Source organism: Bombina bombina, chromosome 6, assembly GCF_027579735.1.
Source record: "Bombina bombina isolate aBomBom1 chromosome 6, aBomBom1.pri, whole genome shotgun sequence".
NCBI lineage: Eukaryota > Metazoa > Chordata > Amphibia > Anura > Bombinatoridae > Bombina > Bombina bombina.
In genome coordinates, this window is record NC_069504.1 from 325,266,739 (window position 1) to 325,291,817 (window position 25,079).

At 35.9% G+C, this 25,079-nt stretch overlaps 1 protein-coding gene across 1 annotated transcript in view; it reads right to left on the minus strand.

The window, feature by feature from the left end:
- The window catches only part of LOC128664413 (dynein axonemal heavy chain 3-like), a 2,586,207-nt gene that overhangs the window by 1,569,334 nt on the left and 991,794 nt on the right, over positions 1-25,079 (minus strand). The window contains exons 35-36 of the mRNA XM_053719244.1: positions 23,629-23,793; positions 6,675-6,897 (exon numbers count right to left, since the gene is read on the minus strand). Of these exons, the coding sequence (XP_053575219.1) occupies positions 6,675-6,897; positions 23,629-23,793 (388 nt within the window). The remainder of the gene's footprint in view (positions 1-6,674; positions 6,898-23,628; positions 23,794-25,079) is intronic.

A 25,079-nucleotide genomic window follows, 5' to 3' on the forward strand; every position in this document is an offset into this window, starting at 1 on the left:
CTTTGCGGTCGGCAGATTAGGGGTTAATAAGTGTAGGCAGATGGAGGCGACGTTGAGGGGGGCAGATTAGGGGTTAATAAATATAATATAGGGGTCGGCGGTGTTAGGGGGAGCAGATTAGGGGTACATAAGGATAACGTAGGTGGCGGTCGGCAGATTAGGGGTTAAAAAAATTTATTCGAGTGTCGGCGATGTGGGGGGGACCTCGGTTTAGGGGTACATAGGTAGTTTATGGGTGTTAGTGTACTTTAGAGTACAGTAGTTAAGAGCTTTAGAAACCGGCGTTAGCCCAGAAAGCTCTTAACTACTGACTTTTTTCCTGCAGCTGGAGTTTTGTCGTTAGATGTCTAACGCTCACTTCAGAAACGACTCTAAATACCGGAGTTAGAAAAATCCCATTGAAAAGATAGGATACGCAATTGACGTAAGGGGATCTGCGGTATGGAAAAGTCGCGGCTGAAAAGTGAGCGTTAGACCCTATTTTGAGTGACTCCAAATACCGGCGGTAGCCTAAAACCAGCGTTAGGAGCCTCTAACGCTGGTTTTCACGGCTAACGCCAAACTCCAAATCTAGGTCACAGTATTTAATTAGAGATTAAATAGACTACTGTAAAAGTTAGACTTTAAGTTGTAATTCAGAATCTGAATGTAACAACAATGTTGGACAGATTGTAAAAGAAAATAGGGGTATTATGGGGCAAGTAGTATAAGATAGCACTGTAGTAATTAGGGTTAAAGGGGGGGAATGTGTATTACTGGCAGAGTTAAAGGGACAGTCTACTCCAGAATTTTTATTGTTTAAAAAGATAGATAATACCTTTAATACCCATTCCCCAGTTTTGCATAACCAAACACAATTATATTAATACACTTTTTACCTCAGTGATTACCTTGTATCTAAGCCTCTGCAGACTGCCCCCTTATTTCAGTTCTTTTGATAGACTTGCATTTTAGCCAATCACTGTCCTTTTATAAGTTACTCATCATGCGTGAGCACAGTGTTATCTATATTTCAGACACAAACTAACACCCTCTAGCTGTGGAAAACTGTCAAATGCATTGCGATAAGAGGCGGTCTTCAAGGGCTTAGACATTTGCACATGAGCCTACCAAGGTTTAGCTTTTAACTAAGAATACCAAGAGAACCAAGCAAATTTGATAATAGAAGTGAATTGAAAAGTTATTTAAAATGACATGCCCTATCTGAATCATGAAAGTTCAATTTTGACTTTACTGTCCCTATAAAAGAACAGTAAATTCAAAATTTAAATTTAATAATTCAGACAGAGCATGAAATTTTAAACACCTTTTGAATGTACTTATATTGTTATATTTGCTTCAATCTCTTGTTTTCCTTTGTTGAAGGAGCCGCAAAGCCTGACTGGATACCAAGAGAATAAAGCTAATTTTATAATATAAAGTAAATTTGAGGTTTCATGTCTCTTTAAGGGGAAGAGAGCTGAGATTTCAGATAATAAAAAGAACAATATTACTAGGGAATATGATATTTAACTTGGACTAAATGTACGATTATATTGGGACACAATGAAGGGAGTGACACAAAAAATCAAAAGGTAATGAGTAGAGTTCCAAATGGATAAATCTGGTCAGGGCACTTATTAGTGACTAGGGTGATGACAGATTGAATTAAAGATGATTAAATAGCTCTAATGAATGGTGACAGTGAAGGGAAGCTAATGTTGATTATTATACAACGTGCAATACAATATAATACAAATGAAATAATAATATCATGCAGCTTTAAACATGTCTATCAGTTTAGAAATATATGGAAACACAGAACCAGTTATTCTCAAGGACAGAAAGAAAGAGCTACATTGTATGTTCCTGTTAGTGAACATGGCCAAAAATAATTCTCATGAAGATGTTCAGGTGCCAGTTTTAGGCTCTAATGCACCAAGTATGAGGGACATTAAAACTCTTATTAATGTTTACAAAAAAGGAAGACAAGTGATACACTTTAGCACTCTTAGGGGCATATTTATCAAGCGCCGTATGGAGCTTGATGCACCGTGTTTCTGGCGAGCCTTCAGGCTCACCGGAAACACGAGTTATGAAGCAGCGGTCTTTAGACAGGGCCCTGGAACCCTTTTATATCACTTTTTTTTGTTTCATTTTGTTTTTTATTATGTTTTGATCATACAGTACTGCAGAATATGCTGGCATTTTCTAAATATACAATAAAATATGCCTTTTACATATGCCAACAGAAAATGTTAGAGAAAAGCAAGCCGTTGTGGAACTATGCCAGTTATAATACTATATTATTTAATAAAGCTAAGTCCACAATTGATAAATTATCATAATCATTTTCAAAGCAAATTAAGATAAGAAACAAATTTCTACTCAAAAATTTCAATACATTTGGTTCAAACTGATTTAATATTATATTAACAAAATCATTATTTGTTTGGATTAGCAGTAGAGTGATTATTAAAGAGGGGATTTCAATGTTTTAATAAGATTATTATTATTATTTTTTCTTTTGTTGGATGATTGCTGTTGTTTATGCAAACACATTTTAATAATTGCATCATGTAAGTTAGCAAAATTGTCATTAATACCATTTTAACCAAGCAAACAAATATAAAGTCATGGCATATTTAGCCACAAAACAAAGGTATATACAGGTAGCCCTCAGTTTACGCCGGGGTTAGGTTCCAGAAGGAATGGTTGTAAATCGAAACCGTTGTAAATTGAAACCGAGTTTATAATGTAAATCAATGGGAAGTGATTGAGTTAGGTTCATACATTATTTTTAAAGCTTTGAAATGAAGACTTTAAATGCTTAATAGCATTATAAACCAAATAAAATAATCACACAACACAGAATATATAAATAAACTAAGTTAAATGAACAAAAACATTTGCTAAAACAGCATTATAAACCTAATAAAATAATCACACAACACAGACTTTACTTGCATTTTTCTGCAAACAGTTCTTTCTATGCATTCCAATCTGGACTGATTTATAGACAGGAAGATCTTGTTCCTTTGCAAGCTGCTCGATAGCTCAGGTCTGGTTAAACTGGTTAATTTCAGCTTGCTTGGCTTGCATATCTTTGCTGCAACACAAGCGGACAGCTCCACCTACTGGCTATTTTAATCAATGCACTGCTTCTCAATGCTTTTCAATAGCAGTCACATGACTGAAAAAAAGGTTGTTATTCTGAAACAGTGCAAATTGAACCGTTGTAAACCGAGGGCCACCTGTATTTAGAAATTTAGACTAATACTTAAAGTAGATCAATTTATTTAACCATCATTTGCCATTATATTTGGAACTGGTGTGTATATATCATCATGTGACCTCTTTAACTGGGTGGAAACTACTATAACCTTTTGGAGACCTATCCTTCCTAACTATACTCTTCATGATGCTTTTGGCAATTTATGTTTAGTTGTGCTTGGATATGTAGAGGGTAGTTACAAAACTACCCTAAACATGAATCTGGGAAATAGTCAAGGAATGGCACATGCATAAACAGATAAATAGTTACCCTGAATAATTGTTCAACCAAGGTCTCATAATATCTAACCTACCATGAAGTCCAAAACCTTGCAAAATAAGCTCTCAACTATTTTCCTGAACCCATAAACCCTAATAATCACAACAAGACTTCAAATTAATATAATTATTTTAGTGATGTTGACTGGTAGTTTTTTTTTTTTTTTTTACAGATGATTGAAGAATGAGTAGCTGAAGGATAACTCCTCATAGAGCACTGACATTTGAGCAAAATACATTTTGTTAGGCCTCCATTTATAAATATGCGAGTGGATAGATTCCCAATTATGATATTGGGTAGTGGCTGCTTAGGATATGTGCATATGCATTTCAATAAAGGATGACATAATAAGTAAATTTTATAACAGATGTGTATTTAAAAGTATTTTAAATTACATGCTCTGAGTCATTCATTTTTACTTTCATGTAACAAGTGCAAAATATGGATTAAAAAGTCATTACAACTAATTTACTTAAATAGAGTAAAGTACTCAATTGAAGTGTTTTATTCTCTTTAGAAATCACATAAAGTCATAATGATAATTGTATCTATTGATATGTAATACATCTTATAAAATAACCTCTTTTTCAGCGGTCTGTGCAAGAGCAACTTATTAAAAAAAATATATATATATTAAATCTAGATCACTAAAGCTCTGTACTCATGCATGTGCATTCTACTAAACAGAAGACTGTTTTTAATGTGACAAAGGACTTATTTAACAAATCAGGAGATGCATATTTTAAGACAAAGTATTGTGTTTATTGAATTCCAGGAACAAGAACTTTTGTTAAAATACAAAATCCTTACTGAAAAGTCATGAGAACCCTCACATCACTTGAATTACAGTACCTGCAAAGGAAGGTCCACATTTAGTCTATGGCAGCCTCTAAGAAATTATGCCAGTGGTTCAAACACTACATCAAAATTGAACTGTTGTCCTCAGTAAGTTCAAGAGACAGAAAGTCAAAATTAAATTTTAATGATTCAGAAAGAACTTGTAATTTTAAACAGCCTTCTATTTATTTTTATCATTTAATTTGCTTTGGTTTCTTAGTATCCTTTGTTAAAAAACATACCTAGGTAGGCTCAGAAGCAGCAATGCACTACTAGGAGCTAGCTGCTGATTGGTAGCTGCACATATATTCCTCTTGTTATTGGCTCACCCAATATGATCAGCTAGCTCCTTCAGAAAAGGATTCCAAGAGAATGAAGCATATTTGATAATAGAATTAAATTGGAAAGGTGTTTAAAATTGCATGCTCTATCTGAATCATGAAATTCATTTTGGTGGTTTCATGTCCCTGTCAGCTCTGGAATTATTGTAAATATAAGCCTTAATAGAGTTCCTGTCTCCACAGATGCAGCTAAAGCAACATGAACTTCTCTAAAAATTCCTGGAAAATAAACACCATATATAATTCTGCAAAATTCCTATCTGTCACTAGCTATTGTACTTAACTATACAGCCGGCAAGACAAAGAGTTCTACAGATGTAAGAGAGGTAAATTACAGCATTTGATGCTGACTGGATTTGCTCAGGATGCTGCTGCACGTGCACAAGCAGCATATGTGGCTGACCCTCTCTGGCAATATGATAATATGCACACACACAAAAATCAGTTCTTTAACCTCTACTTTATAGACTGGTAAAAGGTAAATGTACACTGAGATCTTTCACCCCAGAAATAAAGCTTAAAGGGACACTGAACCCAATTTTTTTCTTTCGTGATTCAGATAGAGCATGCAATTTTAAGCAACTTTCTAATTTACTCCTATTATCAATTTTTCTTTGTTCTCTTGCTATCTTTATTTGAAAAAGAAGGCATCTAAGCTAAGGAGCCAGCCAATTGTTGGTTAAGAACCCTGGAGAGCACTTGTTTATTGGTGCTGTCCAATCAGGTTGTTCACCAAAAATGGGCCGGCATCTAAACTTACATTCTTGCTTTTCAAATAAAGATACAAAGAGACTGAAGAAAATTTGATAGTAGGAGTAAATTAGAAAGTTGCTTAAAATTGCATGCTCTATCTGAATCACAAAAGAAAAAAATTGGGTTCAGTGTCCAGATCATAAAACATAATAAAGCACACTTTAAGCTAAACTAAAAAAGATCTGGAGCCATCTAGATATCACACAGTAAAGGACGGGAAAAACAGAACAGCTAAATATCTAAGGAACAAAGCAATGCATCCAAATGTGTCTTCTCCTACATAAGCTATTCCGTTGGATAACCAAAACGGGAACCTTTAAAGACTGATCCCAGTCTAGAGACTTGTGGTAACCATTTTACAGAAATTCTTGAATTCCAATGGACATGCTCATTGGAACCCAAGAGGCCACACATAGTCCTGAAGGAGATTAGGAGGTGTTTTGCAGCAGATTACATTTTACTTCTTCTTTTGCAGAAAAACAAAGAAAAATCTGCACTGTTTTATTTTAAAGCAGTAGAATAGTTTACTAAATGCAAATGTAGAGAAGCAGGGCAAATAATTTTAAAGGTTTCTAAGAACTACAGAAAGGCAGGTGACTATGCAACCACCATATCCAAAATGTCATATTATATATATATGGTCATCAATATATCAACTGATAGACAGATTCAGTGTTTAGATAAAAGACATGCATAACAACTACATGTGCTTATTTCTAAATCATTTGCAACCATTTCCCTGTAAGCTTTGAATAAGTTAATACCAAGGCTGCATTTGGACAGAGACAAGGCTCTAAACTGCCTTCACTTTTGTCATTTCTGTAAAGGACAGGCAATTTGTAACACTGTCTCCCTAAGTACCAAGGTTGAGAGATATTTCAGATTGCTATCACAGCTAGCTATTCAATCACGCTTGGCTGTAAATACCAATTACAGCACCTAGACAGTAATAAGCGAAGCTGTGTGAGCCTTTACCAAATTATTTAATTATTTACCAAGCATATAAGAGTCTATATATATATATATATATATATATATATACACACACACACACACACACACACACATATATATATATATATATATATATATACACACACACATATATATATATATATATATATATATATCATGTATCTTACATTGTAATTGTCATAACTATTTGTATTTTATCATAATTGTTATAACTATTTTATTTTTCAATCACTTACCATCAGCCCACTCATGTGAAAAGGGGTCATATCTGCCATACAGCTGGCCAATAGTAATAGCCTTGGGGTTGATGAAAATATATTCCACTCCATGTTCATCCATCATTCCTTTTGTTGCCAAGTCTCCTAGAACCCCTGCAAGTACTTTAAGGGCAGACGTTTTTCCTCCTAGAGGGCTTCCAATTAGCATGAAACCATGACGTACTAGCATCATGTCATAAATCTGCAGATCATAAGCCAAAATATTAATTATAATCAATGATATTGACTACAAAAGCCAAATGTGTGATTAAAAGTTTTCAGATACCATAGCACCAAGCCATTCATCACAAAATGTATCTCAAATTTTCATTAATTGGCTACAATGGGAGATTTGGGGAAGACAGGTAATACATCTGGCATATAATCTACCTCTTTGAAAGCACAATCTGCTTGTTAGATGTTTATGTTTATTTAAAAAACAAAAAACAAACAAACAAAAAAAAAAAACAAGGACGTAGAAGAGACAGTAAAGCAAACTTTTACTCCAGTAACTCAATCTCACCCAAGCAAAACTGTTCATATTGGCTTTCACATTTTATACCATTCCTATCAATTAAAATAAAATGGTTTTGTAATGTTTTCTTCTTATTTTGCACAGTGAAAACATGCCAGATACGTTGGCTTGAAACATTAACTAAAGGCATTCCATTCCATCAGAAAATCTCTACACAGATATTTGCATGCTTTTGCATATACAGTATATCTGATTCTGCAGTCTTAACTATCCAGAAAATTTCTAAAAGCAATTCTTAACTGTTTGCATGCTGTTTTTGACAACATTGATTTTTTTGGGTGCAATCAGTTCACATCAATCTTTCCTTTTTGTTTTAATTAAACATAAAAATAAAATTATAGTTCAAATCAAACTTTTAGAATGAAATTGAAAATCATACACTGAAACTGGAACATTAAAATATTCATTTCTGGACATTTAAAAAAAATATTACAATTATATGATTTTTTTAAATTGCACACAGCCTCTTCTGTTAATAATGTTTATGATTATGTGAAAATCATGAATTTTAAACTCATTATAGCCCTGTATTAATTAGCCATCATGTTTTTCTGTTGTATTGGTCAAGTATCACTTACGACATGTAGGTCTGTGGAATCCCCAATGAAAAGACTGAGTAAAGTCTATTCTTTTAATATATTTTTTTATTTTTTACCCTATCCAAGCATAATAAAACCCGATGACCTAGTTATATTGCATACTTTATTTGATGGCCTAACTTACATAAGTGAATGCTTTAAAAATGTGGAAGCCTAAAACCAATAAAGTTTAATTAGATGTTTAATAAACTGAAATGAGGTCTTCAGAAAAAAAATGTGGGTGCCAGTGAACCCATTATTAAAGACTGTTAGTAAACTAAAATACTTTATACATTATTGTAGAGAGAATATAGTGCATATATGTCAATCAGTTAAAGCTAGAGAAGTCAAAGCAGAAATATAGTAATAAAGTTTTGTACAATAATAGGACAATATACTGCTTTGCCTTTCACACTGTGCTGTAGTCTCACAATAATAGTCATAATTTCATTCACCATTGGAAGATGACAGGTAATCACATTGGTGAATTGCTAGGTTGCAATAAGAACTATAACAAAGCAAAGGAATTGCTTTTTAATGCATCTTATGGAAAATTAGACTTGTTATCTTCACTGCAAAAACGATTTTAATAAACTCTGTTATATTTAGGAAATGTTTTAGCATTATTGGAACATTTGTATTGTTTTTGCTGGGACATCCAATGCCTGCACATGATTTTATTTATAGTAGATCTGATAACAGTTGGATTATACAACTCATTTGAAAGAGTGCTTTATAACAAACTATGTTTATCAAGCTCCCATTCCCTTTTCTCATTTTAGAGTATATGGGTATTTACCTCTTGATATATTACGTTAATAATGTCCTTATTAGAGTTTTAAGGCTTTTACATTACTACAGTGAATGCCTGTTTTTCTACTGTTCATAGTATCAATAGCATAGGTCTGCTCTTAGTTTACCTAATGATTCATTCAGTTACAGCATTCTGTTAATAGCTCCCCTTTTGCAGAATTCACTATTTTGTCAGTTGTCTGTTCTGGGCATGCAGCTAATCATATCCTATAGGTTAAAATAAGTACCTCTAAGCTAATGCTTTTCAGGTATGCAGACATTCAACCCAATAAAAACAATTGGCACGATAACAGTTGCTCGCTAGTGATACCAGATTTATCACGGCTGCATGCACACATCTGAAGTAGAGCAAGAATTACAAGTTGAAAGTAAGCGCATTCGCTCACGTGCAATTAAATTTAACGCGCGTCGGGATTGCACGACAGCGCTTTGGTTAGCTGTTATAAATTGTTGCACAAAATGCATCAAAATTACATTTAAAAGTACAGTTATACTCTTAACACTATCTAATAGAAATTATGGGAAAAAAATGCAATAAAAAGTGATCAGGGCTCAAAAATATGAGGTCTCAGGTTTTAGAAAAAAACAAAAAAAAAACCGCAAAGGGCTTTAACAGATATACATACATATGCATATCTAAATATTTATATATATATATATATATATATATATATATATATATATATATATATATATATGTTATATCTGTTAGCTGTATTTATGTATTTTTATGTGTATATATATTTACAGACATATTTACACATATAAAAACAAATACATATGTATACATATATAGAAATATATAAGTGCATTGGAGCCCTTTGCAGTCAAATAGCTTAAAACATGTAAAATCATATTTATACAATATTCATATTTAATGAAGTGTTTGACTATATTTTAAATGTAAATATTTCCCATTTCAATGTTCTTCACATAGGGGAATATATTCAAAGTATTTATAAATATCTATTCCTAAACATATAGTTGTATATATATTTATATAAATATCATATTGTACTAAATAAACATCAGATACATATAGAAATATGTGAAGAATATTAGAATTCTAAAAATTAATATGTCAGGTTAGCACACAAGAAAATGCAATCAGGTTTTTTATGTGACTTGTTGGGCGTTAGTATTTTTTTCTACTTTTCGTGCTACATTGAAGTCTACAGGAGAATACGTTAACGAGACCGTGATATTGTGCAATAAAAAATGGACAAGTAGTATTCACTACATGCTCATGAAATCAACCTCCCTAGCTTTGAGATGTATTTATTGATGAATGAATAATATATTGGACTCCATTTATCAAATCACAGAAGGACAAGAGAACCTGTTCACCCATGATCACATTTTACATTGCACAAGAAAATCCTTCTGCTGCTCTCTGCTCTCACACAGGATCTTGTCAATCACCACGATGCAGTGTTTTAACTCCACCACCTCTGAGTTGGTGATGTTATAAATTTGCAGTCAGATGAACTAACAAGGGCTCCAAAATAGCTTCCACTGCTTGATAAATGGAATACCTTTTATTTTTAATATTGGAGCGACTGAAACTTTAATTAAATTCAAATCCTACCATATAATAATTTAATTCATTTCTGTTGCAATGATTTTCACAATTGCCTTCTTTTACTTTTTCTTTTTTTATTAAAAGGGACAACTAGTCTAAAACAAACTGTCATTATTGAGATAGGTCATGTAATTTTAAACAATTTTCATCTATCACCAATTTTGCTTTGTTCTCTTGGTATTCTTAGTTGAAAGCTAAACCTAGGAGGTTCATATGCTAATTTCTTAGCCCTTGAAGGCCGCCTCTCATCTCAGGGCATTTTAAAAGTTCCACCACAAGAAGGTGTTAGTTCATGTGTTTCCTATAGATAACACTGTGCTCACGCACATTGAGTTCCTAGGAGCCAGCACTGATTGGCTAAAATGCAAGTCTGTCAAAAGAACTGAAATAAGGGGCAGTTTGCAGAGGCTTAGATACAAGTTAATCACAGAGGTAAAAAGTGTATTAATATTACTGTGTTGGTTATGCAGAACTAGGGATTTAGTAATAAAGGGATTATATATCTTTTAAAACAATAAATATTCAGGTGTAGACTGTCCCTTTAAAATGAAATTACTTTTTTATTGTAAGCAAAGTTAATTATATCATCCAGCAATTAAAGGGATACTAAACCCAATCTTTTTTTCTTTACTGATTCAGACAGATCATGTAATTTTAAGCAACTGTCTAATTTACTCCTATTATCAATTTTGCTTCGTTCTCTTGCTATCTAAAAGCAGGTATGTAAAGCTTAGGAGGCAGCCAATTTTATGTCCAGCACCCTGGAGAGCGCTTCCTTATTGGTGGCAACATTTATCCACCATTCAGCAAGCGCTACCCAGATGCTGGTCCGGTTTCTAAGCTTTGCATTCCTGCTATTTAAATAAAGATAGCAAGAGAATGAAGAAAATTGATAATAGGAGTAAATTAGAATGTTGCTTAAAATTGCATGCTCTGTCTGAATCATGAAAGGAAAACATTGGGTTTAGTATCCCTTTAATGCTTATTTATAATTATTACATTTCCTCATAATAGATTTACACTATTAAACTTTTGGTACATCACTCTATCTCCAGTATCAATTATGGAAATCTTTTTTTTCTTACAATCTTAAGTTTAAAAATTCATTATGTACAATATAAAAACTCTACAATGAAATTTTAAAGGGACAGTCAAGTCAAAAAAAAAAATTCATGTTTCAAATAGGGCATGTAATTTTAAACAACTTTCCAATTTACTTTTATCACCAATTTTGCTTTGTTCTCTTGGTATTCTTAGTTGAAAGCTAAACCTAGGAGGTTCATATGCTAATTTCTTACGGCTAGATTTAGAGTTTTGTCGGTAAGGACCCGCGTAGCTAACGCTGGCTTTTTTCTGGCCGCACCATAAAAATAACTCTGGTATTGAGAGTCCACATAAAGGCTGCGTTAGGCTCCAAAAAAGGAGCATGGAGCATATTTAACGCAGCTTCAACTCTCGATACCAGAGTTGCTTACGGACGCGGCCAGCCTCAAAAACGTGCTCGTGCACGATTCCCCCATAGGAAACAATGGGGCTGTTTGAGCTGAAAAAAAACCTAACACCTGCAAAAAAGCCGCGTTCAGCTCCTAACGCAGCCCCATTGTTTGCTATGGGGAAACACTTCCTACGTCTGCACCTAACACTCTAACATGTACCCCGAGTCTAAACACCCCTAGCCTTACACTTATTAACCCCTAATCTGCCGCCCCCGCTATCGCTGACCCCTGCATATTATTTTTAACCCCTAATCTGCCGCTCCGTAAACCGCCGCTACTTACATTATCCTTATGTACCCCTAATCTGCTACCCCTAACACCGCCGACCCCTATATTATATTTATTAACCCCTAACCTGCCCCCCAAAATGTCGCAGCCAGCTACCTACAATAATTAACCCCTAATCTGCCGAGCGGACCGCACCGCTACTATAATAAAGTTATTAAACCCTAATCCGCCTCACTAACCCTATAATAAATAGTATTAACCCCTAATCTGCCCTCCCTAACATCACCGACACCTAACTTCAATTCTTAACCCATAATCTGCCGACCGGAGCTCACCGCTATTCTAATAAATGTATTAACCCCTAAAGCTAAGTCTAACCCTAACACTAACACCCCCCTAACTTAAATATAATTTAAATCTAACGAAATTAATTAACTCTTATTAAATAAATTATTCCTATTTAAAGCTAAATACTTACCTGTAAAATAAATCCTAATATAGCTACAATATAAATTATAATTATATTATAGCTATTTTAGGATTAATATTTATTTTACAGGTAACTTTGTATTTATTTTAACCAGGTACAATAGCTATTAAATAGTTAAGAACTAATAGCTAAAATAGTTAAAATAATTACAAAATTACCTGTAAAATAAATCCTAACCTAAGTTACAATTAAACCTAACACTATACTATCATTAAATTAATTAAATAAAATACCTACAATTACCTACAATTAAACCTAACACTACACTATCAATACATTAATTAAATACAATACCTACAAATAACTACAATGAAATAAACTAACTAAAGTACAAAAACTAAAAAAGAACTAAGTTACAAAAAATAAAAAAATATTTACAAACATAAGAAAAATATTAGAACAATTTTAAACTAATTACACCTACTCTAAGCCCCCTAATAAAATAACAAAGACCCCCAAAATAAAAAATGCCCTACCCTATTCTAAATTACTAAAGTTCAAAGCTCTTTTACCTTACCAGCCCTGAACAGGGCCCTTTGCGGGGCATGCCCCAAGAAGTTCAGCTCTTTTGCCTATAAGGGACATCATCCAAGATGGCGTCCCTCGAATTCCGATTGGCTGATAGGATTCTATCAGCCAATCGGAATTAAGGTAGGAATATTCTGATTGGCTGATGGAATCAGCCAATCAGAATCAAGTTCAATCCGATTGGCTGATCTAATCAGCCAATCAGATTGAGCTCGCATTCTATTGGCTGTTCCGATCAGCCAATAGAATGCAAGCTCAATCTGATTGGCTGATTGGATCAGCCAATCGGATTGAACTTGATTCTGATTGGCTGATTCCATCAGCCAATCAGAATATTCCTACCTTAATTCCGATTGGCTGATAGAATCCTATCAGCCAATCGGAATTCGAGGGACGCCATCTTGGATGACATCCCTTAAAGGAACCATCATTCTTCAGTTGGACGTCGCCGGATGAAGATGGGTCCGTGGTGGAGTTCTTCAGGATGGAGCCGGTCCTCATCGGATGAAGATAGAAGATGCCGCTTGGAAGATGATGGTTGCCGGACCAGATCTACTCTTCTTCCCGGATAGGATGAAGACTTTGGAGCCTCTTCTGGACCTCTTCAGCCACCGGATGATGGAACGCCAGCCCCCGCTTGGGTTGAATGAAGATTTTGGCGTCAGGACCGATCGGTGATACCCGGTGAGGTGAAGACAAGGTAGGATGATCTTCAGGGGCTTAGTGTTAGGTTTATTTAAGGGGGGTTTGGGTTAGATTAGGGGTATGTGGGTGGTGGGTTGTAATGTTGGGGGGGGTATTGTATGTGTTTTTTTTTACAGGCAAAAGAGCTGAACTTCTTGGGGCATGCCCCGCAAAGGGCCCTGTTCAGGGCTGGTAAGGTAAAAGAGCTTTGAACTTTAGTAATTTAGAATAGGGTAGGGCATTTTTTATTTTGGGGGTCTTTGTTATTTTATTAGGGGGCTTAGAGTAGGTGTAATTAGTTTAAAATTGTTGTAATATTTTTCTTATGTTTGTAAATATTTTTTTATTTTTTGTAACTTAGTTCTTTTTTATTTTTTGTACTTTAGTTAGTTTATTTCATTGTAGTTATTTGTAGGTATTGTATTTAATTAATGTATTGATAGTGTAGTGTTAGGTTTAATTGTAGGTAATTGTAGGTATTTAATTTAATTAATTTAATGATAGTATAGTGTTAGGTTTAATTGTAACTTAGGTTAGGATTTATTTTACATGTAATTTTGTAATTATTTTAATTATTTTAGCTATTAAATAGTTTTTAACTATTTAATAGCTATTGTACCTGGTTAAAATAAATACAAAATTACCTGTAAAATAAATATTAATCCTAAAATATCTATAATATAATTATAATTTATATTGTAGCTATATTAGGATTTATTTTACAGGTAAGTATTTAGCTTTAAATAGGAATAATTTATTTAATAAGAGTTAATTAATTTTGTTAGATTTAAATTATATTTAAGTTAGGGGGGTGTTAGTGTTAGGGTTAGACTTAGCTTTAGGGGTTAATACATTTATTAGAATAGCGGTGAGCTCCGGTCGGCATATTAGGGGTTAATAATTGAAGTTAGGTGTCGGCGATGTTAGGGAGGGCAGATTAGGGTTAATACTATTTATTATAGGGTTAGTGAGGTGGATTAGGGGTTAATAACTTTATTATAGTAGCGGTGCGGTCCGCTCGGCAGATTAGGGGTTAATAAGTGTAGGCAGGTAGAGGCGACGTTGAGGGGGGCAGATTAGGGGTTAATAAATATAATATAGGGGTCGGCGGTGTTAGGGGCAGCAGATTAGGGGTACATAAGGATAACTTAAGTAGCGGCGCTTTGCGGTCGGCAGATTAGGGGTTAATTATGGTAGGTAGCTGGCTGCGACATTGTGGGGGGCAGGTTAGGGGTTAATAAATATAATATAGGGGTCGGCGGTGTTAGGGGCAGCATATTAGGGGTACATAAGGATAACGTAGGTGGCGGTCAGCAGATTAGGGGTTAAAAAATTTAATCGAGTGGCGGCGATGTGGGGGGGCCTCGGTTTAGGGGTACATAGGTAGTTTATGGGTGTTAGTGTACTTTAGAGTACAGTAGTTAAGAGCTTTATGAACCGGCGTTAGCCCAGAAAGCTCTTAACTACTGACTTTTTTCTGCGGCTGGAGTTTTGTCGTTAGAATTCTAACGCTCACTTCAGACACGACTCTAAATACCGGAGTTAGAAAAATCCCATTGAAAAGATAGGATACGCAATTGACGTAAGGGGATCTGCGGTATGGAAAAGTCGCGGCTGAAAAGTGAGCGTTAGACCCTTTTTTGAGTGACTCCAAATACCGGAGGTAGCCTAAAACCAGCGTTAGGAGCCTCTAACGCTGGTTTTCACGGCTACCGCCAAACTCCAAATCTGGGCCTTAGACTTTGAAGGCCGCCTCTAATCTAAATGCATTTTGATAGTTTTTCACCACTAGAAGGCATTAGTTCACGTGTTTCATATAGATAACTTTGAGCTCATGCACGTGAATTTACCATGGAGACAGCTCAGATTGGCTAAAATGCAAGTCTGTCAAAAGAACTAAAATAAGGGGGCAGACTGCTGAGGCTTAAATACAAGGTAATTACAGAGGTAAAATGTGTATAATTATAACTGTGTTGGTTATGCAAAATTGGGGGATTGGTAATTAAGGGATTATCTATCTTTTAAAACAACAACAATTCTGGTGTTGACTGTCCCTTTTTTTATTTCTCGTATATATGGAAATATTTGTAATCATGTTGATACATAGGGGCCAAATTATTATAAAGACCCCTGCTCCATAACTTGTCCGCCTGCTCTGAGGCGGCGGACAGAAATCAACCCGAATAAAATTCTGGTGAACTGCTTGTGCAATGATACATGCCGACAGAGTATGCTGTCTGCATTTATCGATGTGCAGCGGACATGATACGCTACATCGTATCATGTCTGCTCACACTTTGATAAATATGCCCCACAGTTTTAACATATTGGCCCCCATTTATAAACAGGCAATCAAGGTTCCCTGCAAGGTTCCTCACCCCGAATGGACCACATTTGGGGTGTAGAAGACACCATCCACTGTACTAATTTAAAAATGCACAAAGTAGCATTTGTGCAGCCCCACAACCTGCTTTTACTTGATGGTTTGGTTTGCCAATCTCCCTAAACAAACAAGTCTGAGGTGTTTTAAGTTTGCTACCTCTGAGTAGGTAGAGAGGTTAAGAAGCAGTTTGAGTCCTCTGTGTGGTGGTATTTTATAGTTGCAAAATACGCTATAATAAAGTTTAAAGGGACAGTCAAGTCCAAAATAAACGTTCATGGTTCAGATAGGGCATGTCATTTTTAACAACTTTCCAATTTACTTCTATCACCAATTTTGCTTTGTTCTCTTGGTATTCTTAGTTGAAAGCTAAACCTAGGTAGACTTCTATACTAATTTCTTAAACCTTGAATGCCGCCTCTTATCTAAATACATTATGACAGTTTTTCAACACTAGAGTGCATTAGTTCATGTATGTCATATAGATAATATTGAGCTCATGCACGTGGAGTTACCTAGGTGTCAGCACTGATTGGATAAAATGCAAGTCTGTCAAAAGACCTGAAATAAGGGGGCAGTTTGCAGAGGCTTAGATACAAGGTAATCACAGAGGTAAAAAGTGTATTATTATAACTGTGTTGGTTATACAAAACTGGGGAAAGGTTAATAAAGGGATTATCTATCTTTTTAAACAACAACAATTCTGGTGTTGACTGTCCCTTTAAATTAACTCATATATTCAATAGCTATTATTGTGAAGCATTTTCATAGTTTTTCAATTGTCTTACAATTTTATCATTTTTATAAAATAATGATAAACTTACAGATATAAAAAGATTAGCGCTATGCACCCCATTTATGAAGCTGACGATGCAGCTTTAGGGTCTGAGCATTTCAAGCTTGAGCGAGCATCCCTGAAATGCTAGCTAACAAGCTGCTGTCTTAAGACGGTTGCTAATTAGACTCTCCACCACCTTAAGGGTGGAGGAGTGAAAGGGGCAGTCTAGTCAAAATTAAACTTTAATGATTCAGATAGGGCATGCAATTTTAAACAACTTTTCAATTTCCTTTTATGATCAAATTTGAATTGTTTGCTTGGCATTAGTTGAAAGCTAACCCTAGGTAGGCTAATTTCTAAGCCCTTGAAGGCTGCCTCTTATCTCAATGCATTTGACCATTTTTCGCAGCTAGAGGGCATTAGTTCATGTGTGCCATATAGATTACATTGTGCTCATGCTCCCTGAGTTACTTATGAGAGGGCACTGATTGGCTAAAATTATGTAAAAATAACTGAAATAAGGGGGCAGTCTGCAGAGGCTTAGATACAAGGTAATCACAGAGGTAAAAAGTATATTAATATAACCATGTTGGTTATGCAAAACTGGGGAATGGGTAATAAAGGTATTATCTATTTTTTTAAACAATATATAATAATAATAATGTAGACTTTCCCTTTAAATCACTCTGGTCAGGATCAACCGGGAAGATTGACAGGCCCTGCTCTTGTGGAATTGGTTGAGCATGAGCAGGAAGCGTGGCTGTACAAGGCACATGCTTTAATAAATGGAGCCCATATTATCTTGTATCAGGCCACAGAGTAATTTTTTTTGGACTGCTAAATTAAATTTCTCATTTATGAGATTATGATTTTTTTTCTCTTTTATGTATTTTGCCATGGTTTACTCTAGGATCAATATGTATGCTGGGTTGTTTGTGGGCATTAAATGAATGCTTACTTTGGAACTATTGTAGTTGTGGCTCCTCCTTTTTCTGTATATGACTAGCGGGAACATTTGTATTAATTGTATTTTTTAGCTACAGTTTTAGATGTGTTTTTTTTTTTTAACCTGAATTATGAGTAGTGCATTTTTCTCCACATACCAACTTCACTCACAACTAGGGGCATATTTAACAATGTGCGAGCGGACATGATATGAAGTAGCGTATCATGTACACCGCACATCGATAAATGCCGACAGCATATGCTGTCGGCATTTATCATTGCACCAGCAGTTCTTGTGAACTGCTGGTGCAATGCCGCCCCCGTGCAGATTTGCGGCCAATCAGTCGCTAGTAGGGGGTTTCAATCAACGCGATCGTATTCGATCGGGTTGATTTCTGTCCGCGGCCTCAGAGCAGGCGGACAAGTTATGGAGCAGCGGTCTGTAGACGGAACTTGATAAATATGCCCCCTAGTCTTGTCTCTCCCCACTTGCTCCATAACCCTTGCACTCACACTCCCTTCTCTCCTCATGATGGTCTCTGATTCATTTTTTTTTTCATCGCCCACTAACTCCCCATCTCTCTCAGCCTCTCTCTTTCTATAATGGTCTCTACTTCAACTACTCTCTCTTAGAACAGCATGTAAAAAAGTGGTACAAATATATTTGTGTGTATTTTTAATGATGCAGCAAAATTCCACTGGTTAGATATTACTACCTTATAAAGGTATGTGAAAACCCTGCAACAATGTCATTAAACTCATCCTTATCTTGTGTTTAACCAATAGTTAGCATAAGAAATTATAGTGACCCAAACATATTGTATATGCACTTTAGGCAGTTATTCAAATGGTTTATTGGAATACCAGAGAAAAGAAAGTCAAAAATCACCTGAGCCACATGAAACCGACTGGAATGTGAAGTAGTATAGTCTGACTACATTTTGTTTTACATTATGGCATTTTGTTTTAAAAGTACATACATGGGTCAAATGCCTTCCCTGTTAAACTGTTTATCAACATATTTTTTCAGCAAATGTTACCATTAAAAGAACAGGAAAGTGAAAATTAAAAAAAACAGAAAAAATAATCTTAGTTTACTTCTGTTAGCAAATTATCGGCTAGATTTAGAGTTTTGCGGCCAAAGGGGTGCGTTAGCGAAGCGTGTTTTTTTTTCCCCCGCACCTTTTAAATAATGCTGGTATTTAGAGTTCTCTGAAGGGCTGCGTTAGGCTCCAAAAAGGGAGTGTAGAGCATAATTTACCGCCACTTCAACTCTCAATACCAGCGTTGCTTACGGTAGCGGTAAGCTGGCAAAACGTGCTCGTGCACAATTTCCCCATAGGAAACAATGGGGCAGTTTAAGCTGAAAAAAAAACCTAACACCTGCAAAAAAAGCAGCGTTCAGCTCCTAACGCAGCCCCATTGTTTCCTATGGGGAAACACTCTCTAAGTCTGCACCTAACACTCTAACATGTACCCCGAGTCTAAACACCCCTAACCTTACACTTATTAACCCCTAATCTGCTGCCCCCGCTATCGCTGACCCCTGCATTTTATTATTAACCCCTAATCTGCCGCTCCATACACCGCTGCAACCTACATTATCCCTATGAACCCCTAATCTGCTGCCCCCAACGTCGCCGACACCTACATTATATTTATTAACCCCTAATCTGCCCCCCCAACATCCCTGCTACCTTACCTACACTTATTAACCCCTAATCTTCCGACCGGACCTCGCCGCCACTATAATAAATGTATTAACCCCTAAGCCGCCTCACTCCCGCCTCGCAAACCCTATAATAAATTTTATTAACCCTTAATCTGCCCTCACTAACATTGCCGACACCTAACTTCAAATATTAACCCCTAATCTGCCGACCGGACCTCACCGCTACTATAATAAATGTATTAACCCCTAAAGCTAAGTCTAACCCTAACCCTAACACCCCCCTAAGTTAAATATAATTTAAATCTAACAAAATAAATTATTTCTTATTAAATAAATTAATCATATTTAAAGCTAAATACTTACCTGTAAAATAAACCCTAATATAGCTACAATATAACGAATAATTATATTGTAGCTATTTTAGGATTTATATTTATTTTACAGGCAACTTTGTATTTATTTTAACTAGGTACAATAGCTATTAAATAGTTTTTAACTATTTAATAGCTACCTAGTTAAAATAATTACAAAATTACCTGTAAAATAAATCCTAACCTAAGTTACAATTAAACCTAACACTACACTATCAATAAATTAATTAAATAAACTACCTACAATTACCTACAATTAAATCAACTAAACTAAATTGCAAAAACAAACAAACACTAAATTACAAAAAATAAAAAAAGATTACAAGAATTTTAAAAAGCCCCCTAAAAAAATAACAAAACCCCCCAAAATAAAAAAATGCCCTACCCTAATCTAAAATAAAAAGTTAACAGCTCTATTACCTTACCAGCCCTTAAAAGGGCCTTTTGCGGGGCATGCCCCAAAGAAATCAGCTCTTTTGCCTGAAAAAAAAACATACAATACCCCCCAACATTACAACCCACCACCCACATACCCCTAATCTAACCCACCCAAACCCCCCTTAAAAAACCTAACACTAAGCCCCTGAAGATCTCCCTACCTTGTATTCACCCAGCCGGGTATCACCGATCCGTCCAGAAGAGGTCCTCCAGAGGGTCCAAAGTCTTCATCCAGGCGGCATCTTCTATCTTCTTCCATCCAGAGTGGAGCGGGTCCATCTTGAAGCAGCCGACGCGGAGCCATCCTTCCTCACCGATGGACTAACGACGAATGAAGGTTCCTTTAAATGATGTCATCCAAGATGGCGTCCCTCAAATTCCGATTGGCTGATAGGATTCTATCAGCCAATCGGAATTAAGGTAGGAAAAATCTGATTGGCTGATTGAATCAGCCAATCAGATTCAAGTTCAATCCGATTGGCTGATCCAATCAGCCAATCAGATTGAGCTCACATTCTATTGGCTGTTCCGATCAGCCAATGGAATGCAAGCTCAATCTGATTGGCTGATCCAATTAGCCAATCAGATTGAACTTGAATCTGATTGGCTGATTCAATCAGCCAATCAGATTTTTCCTACCTTAATTCCGATTGGAAGAAGATAGAAGATGCCGCCTGGATGAAGACTTTGGACCCTCTGGATGACCTCTTCTTGCCGGATAGGATGAAGACTTTGGACCCTCTGGAGGACCTCTTCTTGCTGGATTGGATGAAGACTTCGGACCCTCTTCTGGACGGATCGGTGATACCCAGATGGGTGAATACAACGTAGGGAGATCTTCAGGGGCTTAGTGTTTAGGTTTTTTAAGGGGGGGTTGGGTTAGATTAGGGGTATGTGGGGGGTATTGTATGGTTTTTTTTCAGGCAAAAGAGCTGATTTATTTGGGGCATGCCCCGCAAAAGGCCCTTTTAAGGGCTGGTAAGGTAATAGAGCTGTTAACTTTTTATTTTAGATTAGGGTAGGGCATTTTTTTATTTTGGGGGGCTTTGTTATTTTTTAGGGGGCTTAGAGTAGGTGTAATTAGTTTAAAATTCTTGTAATCTTGTTTTATTTTTTGTAATTTAGTGTTTGTTTTTTTTGTAATTTAGTGGGGGTTTTTTGTAATTTAGTTTTGTTGATTTAATTGTAGGTAATTGTAGGTAGTTTATTTAATTTATTGATAGTGTAGTGGTAGGTTTAATTGTAACTTAGGTTAGGATTTATTTTACAGGTAATTTTGTAATTATTTTAACTAGGTAGCTATTAAATAGTTAATAACTATTTAATAGCTATTGTACCTAGTTAAAATAAATACAAAGTTGCCTGTAAAATAAATATAAATCCTAAAATAGCTGCAATATAATTATTTTTTATATTGTAGCTTTAGTATGGTTTATTTTACAGGTAAGTATTTAGCTTTAAATAGGATTAATTTATTTAATAAGAAATAATTTATTTAGTTAGATTCAAATTATATTTAACTTACAGGGGTGTTAGGGTTAGGGTTAGACTTAGCTTTAGGGGTCAATACATTTATTAGAGTAGCGGCGAGGTCCGGTCGGCAGATTAGGGGTTAATACTTGAAGTTAGGTGTCGGCGATGTTAGTGAGGGCAGATTAGGGGTTAATAAAATTTACTTATAGGGTTTGCGAGGCGGGAGTGAGGCGGTTAATACATTTATTATAGTGGCGGTGAGGTCCGGTCGGCAGATTAGGGGTTAATAAGTGTAGATAAGGTTGGGGGGGCAGATTAGGGGTTAATAATTATTATGTAGGTGTCGGCGGTGTTAAGGGCAGCAGATTAGGGGTACATAGGGATAATGTAGGTGGCGGCGGTGTCCGGTCGTCAGATTAAGGGGTAAAAAATGTTATTAGAGTGGCGGCGATGTGGGGGGGGCCTCGGTTTAGGGGTACATAGGTAGTTTATGGGTGTTAGTGTACTTTATAGCACAGCAGTTAAGAGCTTTATAAACCGGCATTAGCCCAGAAAGCTCTTAACTCCTGACTTTTTTCTGCGGCTGGAGCCAAGACTCTAAATACCGGCGTTAGAAAGATCCCATTGAAAAGATAGGATACGCAATTGGCGTAAGGGGATCTGTGGTATGGAAAAGTCGCAGCTGGAAAGTGAGCGTTAGACCCTTTCCTGACTGACTCTAAATACCAGCGGGCGGTAAAAGCCAGCGTTAGGAGCCCTTAACGCTGGTTTTGAAGGCTACCGCAGAACTCTAAATCTAGGCGTGTATTTTCTCTTTTTTTTTTCTTTGTTGAAAAACATACTTTGGTGTGTTCAGGAGTGTGCATCTGTCAGGAGATATATAAGGCAGAAATGCAATAATTTATGTATCAGTGCTAAACATTTAGGGCTTCATGCACTACACAGTGTAGGCTGCTTTGGAGCCCTTACAGGTGTGAGAGATAAATTACCCCAAAGTAGTTTGCTCTCTGTGATTGGCAGGCCCTGCTCTCAAATGATGGGTTCTGGGAGGGCAGGGGTGGGACTGCACAAGGAAATATTTATAAAATTATGACTGCAGGCAGGGGACTAACCATGTTTACTGCCTGCTTGCCATGTAGATGGGCAAACAGGTTCCCTAGTTGGGAGTCATTCATCACTTAGTACATGGGGGCTATAGTTCTTAAAGGGACATGAAACCCCAAATTTTTACTGATTTTCTTGTTATTCTTTGTTGAAGAGGTACCTAGATAAGTAGCGTACACATGCCTGGAGAACTACATGACAGGAAATAGTGCTACCATCTAATGCTCTTGCTAATGTATAATATTGTTGCAAAACTGCTGCCATATAGTGCTGCAGGCACGTGCATGCTCCTTAACTTACCTTTCTGCATTTCAACAAAAACGCAAAGAAAATGTAATAATAGAAATGAATCGGAAAGTTGTTTAAATTGTATGTTCTATCTGAATCACGAAAGAAAAAAAGTGGATTTTATGTCCCTTTAAGACACATTCTACAGAGCCTTCCTAGGAATGCTTATTACCATTGGATACCAATAGAATGTCATTTTCATAGCTGAAGTAATGCATTCTCCATCTGAATCATGAAAGTGCAATTATTTTTTTGTAGATAAATACAGCTTTCCTTTTAAATAGAATCTGTTTTTTGCATATTTTATCAGAAATTAAGTGTTACCAATACCAAAATACCATTTTATGGCTTTTTAAAAATTTGGAATCAGACACTGAAGTTTCATTCAACTTTCAATCTTACAAAACATAAAAATATCTATTTACTATAAAGAAAAAAAAAAGTAAAAAAAACAAAAAACATTTTAGACGATACTGGAAAGCAAAGAAATAATATCTGTATTGGATGAGAAAACGTTTCTAAATAAAGAATTAGAAGAAAATTTGCTGACTTGTATTATCTTCTTGATGAAGCAAGGGACTGGCTGCAGATTCATTTTCATTGCAATTTCCCTGATGGATACCTCCAGGCATCCATGGTCAGGAGGAGGTAAAACTACCCCTGGAAAGAGGTCAGAGATGATGCTATCAAAAAGCGGAATATCGTGGGACAAAAACTGTAAATTGAAAATAAAAGGGGAAAAAAAAAGATTAGAAGTGGTAAAATGACCCTAATGTCATCTCACAAACTTTGTATTATGTAAACATTCATTTGCAATTAAAAAGAGACATATTTTGTATTTGCAAGAAGGTGGAAGTTCAAATAGCATTGTGAATTGCTAAGCTAAAGCACAATTATTTTGCAACAATGCAATCAGTTCACAATATTATGTTGCTTAAACTATTAGGCTGCAATAGAAGGTTGTAATACATAGCAGCTAAGGGGTTAAATTACATTCTATAAATTGTAAGTGTTGTGGCAGTGAATTGAATATTAACATGCCAGCAATTCATTATTTTGCAAAATTTGAACCATTGTTTATTTTTTACTTCAATTTTGCTGAAGTTTGCAGATATTGCAGAACTAAAATGCCTAATATAAATAATTAATATGAGCTACTGAAAACGTGTTTGTTTCTAGCTTAATTCTGTAAGATTGTTAAAGTATTTAATTAATCATTTAGCTTAAGATGACCAGAAGTCATAGATATTATTTTTTTATACCAAAATCATTAAAATTAGAGAAACTTAACCATTACTCATTTGTAAGATAGACAGACGAACAGACAGACAGATAGATAGCATTATTATTATTATTATTATTATTATTATCAGTTATTTGTAGAGCGCCAACAGATTCCGCAGCACTATTAACAAAGGCGGAGTACAACAAAACAGTTATAGGGATCAAATGGGTAGAGGGCCCTGCCAAGAGTTGCACTGTTAAAGGTGATCAACAAACAGCTGGACTCTTAAGCTTACATGCTAAGGGGGTTCAGGGGATAGCAATGGAGGAGAGGAACTGGTATAAAGAAAGGTTAGCGTAGGTTGTATGCATCCCTGAACAGTAGAGTCTTTAGGGAGCACTTGAAGCTTTTAAAACTAGAAGAGAGTCTTGTGGAGCGAGGCAGAGAGTTCCACAAGATGGGAGCCAGTCTGGAGAAGTCCTGTAAACGGTAGTGTGATGAGGTGACAAGAGAGGAGGAGAGTAGGAGGTCATGAGCAGAGCGAAGGGGACGGGAGGGAGAGTATCTGGAGACAATGTCTGAGATATAGGGGGGAGCAGTGCAGTTGAGGGCTTTGTATGTCAGAGTGAGAATTTTGTGTTTGATCCTAGAGGCAAGAGGAAGCCAGTGAAGAGATTGGCAGAGAGGTGCAGCAGATGAAGAGCGACTTGTAAGGAAGATGAGTCTGGCAGAGGTATTCATTAAGGATTGTAAAGGAGCTAGGCGGTAGGAGGGGA